At 34.7% G+C, this 2,507-nt stretch overlaps 1 protein-coding gene and 1 long non-coding RNA gene across 2 annotated transcripts; both read right to left on the reverse strand.

The window, feature by feature from the left end:
* Nucleotides 1-267: 267 nt before the first annotated feature.
* Nucleotides 268-941, reverse strand: LOC109341932 (protein MEI2-like 4; the record flags this gene model as incomplete). The annotated part of the gene is made up of 2 exons (XM_019579906.1): nt 685-941; nt 268-480 (listed from the first exon to the last, which is right to left on the reverse strand). Coding segments are annotated over exons 1-2 (313 nt in total), but the record flags the coding sequence as incomplete, so codon positions are not given.
* Nucleotides 942-951: 10 nt separating this feature from the next.
* Nucleotides 952-1,603, reverse strand: LOC109341933. The gene is made up of 3 exons (XR_002107013.1): nt 1,552-1,603; nt 1,175-1,257; nt 952-1,070 (listed from the first exon to the last, which is right to left on the reverse strand). It is a non-coding gene; the product is annotated as an uncharacterized LOC109341933 (long non-coding RNA).
* Between the last annotated feature and the right edge of the window lie 904 nt (nt 1,604-2,507).

Here is a 2,507-nt window from a genome sequence, read left to right on the forward strand (position 1 = left end):
AACCACATATGGACCATTGTTGGATCATCAATCGTAAGTAGTGAGCACTGGGAAGGTATAACAATTTTTGGATCCTGGTTTAGGTGATAATTATGATCATGAAAACATGGAAATGATGGTGTTAGCTTAGCCTTGCCCACTTCTAGCATGTGTGAGAGAAAGTGTGGCTGCTAAGCTAACACCATCCTTTCCATCTTTTCATGATCATAATTATCACGTAAACCAGGATCCAAAAATTGTTATACCTTCCCAGTCCTCACTACTTACGATTGATGATCCAACAATGGTCCATATGTGGTTTTCTCAGCATCTGAGGTTGTGTTCTGGAAAAGCTTGGCATCCGTGGAAAGCCCAGAGCACAAGTACCATTAACAAGTGATGGTGTTTTCTGCCAGAGCACGACATCAGATGAAGGTTGCTGATGCAAACTGGAGTTGTTCCACATATCATAAAGCCCATTATGTGCATGGATTCCATTTCCTGATAGCCCAAATAAAACAAGGATTTCAAATCATGATTTTAGATTATAAGAATGTCATTCAAGTAAGCAACTTTATCCTTTGTAATAATTTTCTCCTTCCTGTCATAATTATCTATACACAATAATCATTTCAAAACTTTTGCACAAAAAAAGAAAGGTTATGCATGAAACTTTCTTAGTATATAAACATTCTTTTCACTCACCTCCTGCATTAAACTCTGTTATGTTCCTAGTTGAGCCCATTCCCTGGATGTGCCTCCTGTCAGAGGCTTCTGTTGTTGCAATACCCGTATTGCTGGCCATGTTGCTAATGGTGCTTGAAAAGCTATAAGGACTACCATTAGCTAAACTACCATGATACTCAGGTAAGGAATGAGGATGAAATCTTGGATTAGATGCAAATTTCACTCCATCAGCAAAGTCACTAGACTCACGGATGTCGGACACTCTTGCAGCAGATGCCCCTCCTATTGTGTTGTGAAGGCTAGAATTCGCTCGAAAGAATGCATTATCAACAAATGCATTCAAAGGTTGCCACATTGCAGATTGAAAACCCTGATTATATCATTTTCCAAGCAGCCAGATCCAACTGCTCAAGAAGACACTTTTGCTGTGAGTAATGTCTATTTTCTAGTGAGACCAAAAAGAGCATTTATTCCTGGGTTAAAAATAAGTTAAGGCAAAAAAACTTACCCTTTTGTGTTAATGATAAGTTGTCAATAATACTTTGACCATGACTTGGTTCATCTTGCCCCTTATGAGACTGCTGCATCAGACTACAAAAGCAATGATTTTATGATGTTAACAGAAGAAAATAATTTCATAGAATTGAAAGTACTTTTCCTTCAAGATTATCTATAACAATTTTGCACTCCATTAAGTACTGAAAGCGAAAAAACTATTAAAGGTAGAAATAATAAATATGCATATCCAAAATATATTTTCTTCCACAAAACATATTTAGAAAGCCACATAAAACATAGGAAAGGGTAACAAGAGCTGCTACGAAGTACAGAAGAAATAAATATAAAAAATTAAAAGCAGTGAGAATTAGCTACCATTTTGCAAACCTAGGATGGGCAGGTTCAAGCTTGATCTGCTTCACACATAATTACAATTGTGATACCTGAAAGTGACCATAAATGTGGGCGACTATTCTATGAATCATGATACTCAACAAACAGTATACTTAAACAAGTCATAGCTACACCTTTATCGTCACCCATTCACACCCGTTTTTCATGCTACCTAACTCACAACATGCGTTCCTATTCTAGAAAACATTACAATTTAAGAATATTACCCTTCTGAGCATTTATCATCTATCCAATCTTAACAACAAAGCCATTCTCCTATTTCAAATCACACTTCCATACCCCGTTACATGGAACCATGTATTAGGTGACTATGCTAAAATTATTAGCAATAAAAAAAGACAAAATTTAATATCACATATAATAACTACTTGCGCTTCCCTTGTGATATTATTTACTATCTATATCTTAAGGGTAGCTCCTGAATTTTTTGTTGTGGTTCTGAAAAATGCTCTGTACTTTCAATATATTTTGAAAACCGGAGAAGGCATTACAGAAGTCTACCATAGTGGGTTCATTGCCTTCGATAGTCCTCCTCCTCATGGTCCTATCTAGTATTTTACTTTAAAACATTCATCAATAGTCAAAATTGTTATATATAATAAATTTTAACTGAATCTATTAACATGCAATATAAAAGCATAACATGCATGTCAATAGTCATCAATAGTCAACAACTGAATCTATTAACATGTATATATAGAAAGTATGTTGGGTGCTCCCAAAATGAGGGAAATATGTTGTGATTTGTAACTTTTTTATTTTCAAGACTTTCTGCAATATAAAAGCTATGATTTTTTTCTTCTTACCTGTAATTGCCTTTTGCTTTCCAAATTAAGAATAATGAGTTTTACTATGTTTTGCTAAATTTAGTGAAAGGAATATTGTGTTTAATCACTGCTTTGTACAATTAAGTTTGCTTCTTTATATAC

Source organism: Lupinus angustifolius, unplaced genomic scaffold, assembly GCF_001865875.1.
Source record: "Lupinus angustifolius cultivar Tanjil unplaced genomic scaffold, LupAngTanjil_v1.0 Scaffold_948, whole genome shotgun sequence".
Classification (NCBI taxonomy): Eukaryota; Viridiplantae; Streptophyta; class Magnoliopsida; order Fabales; family Fabaceae; genus Lupinus; species Lupinus angustifolius.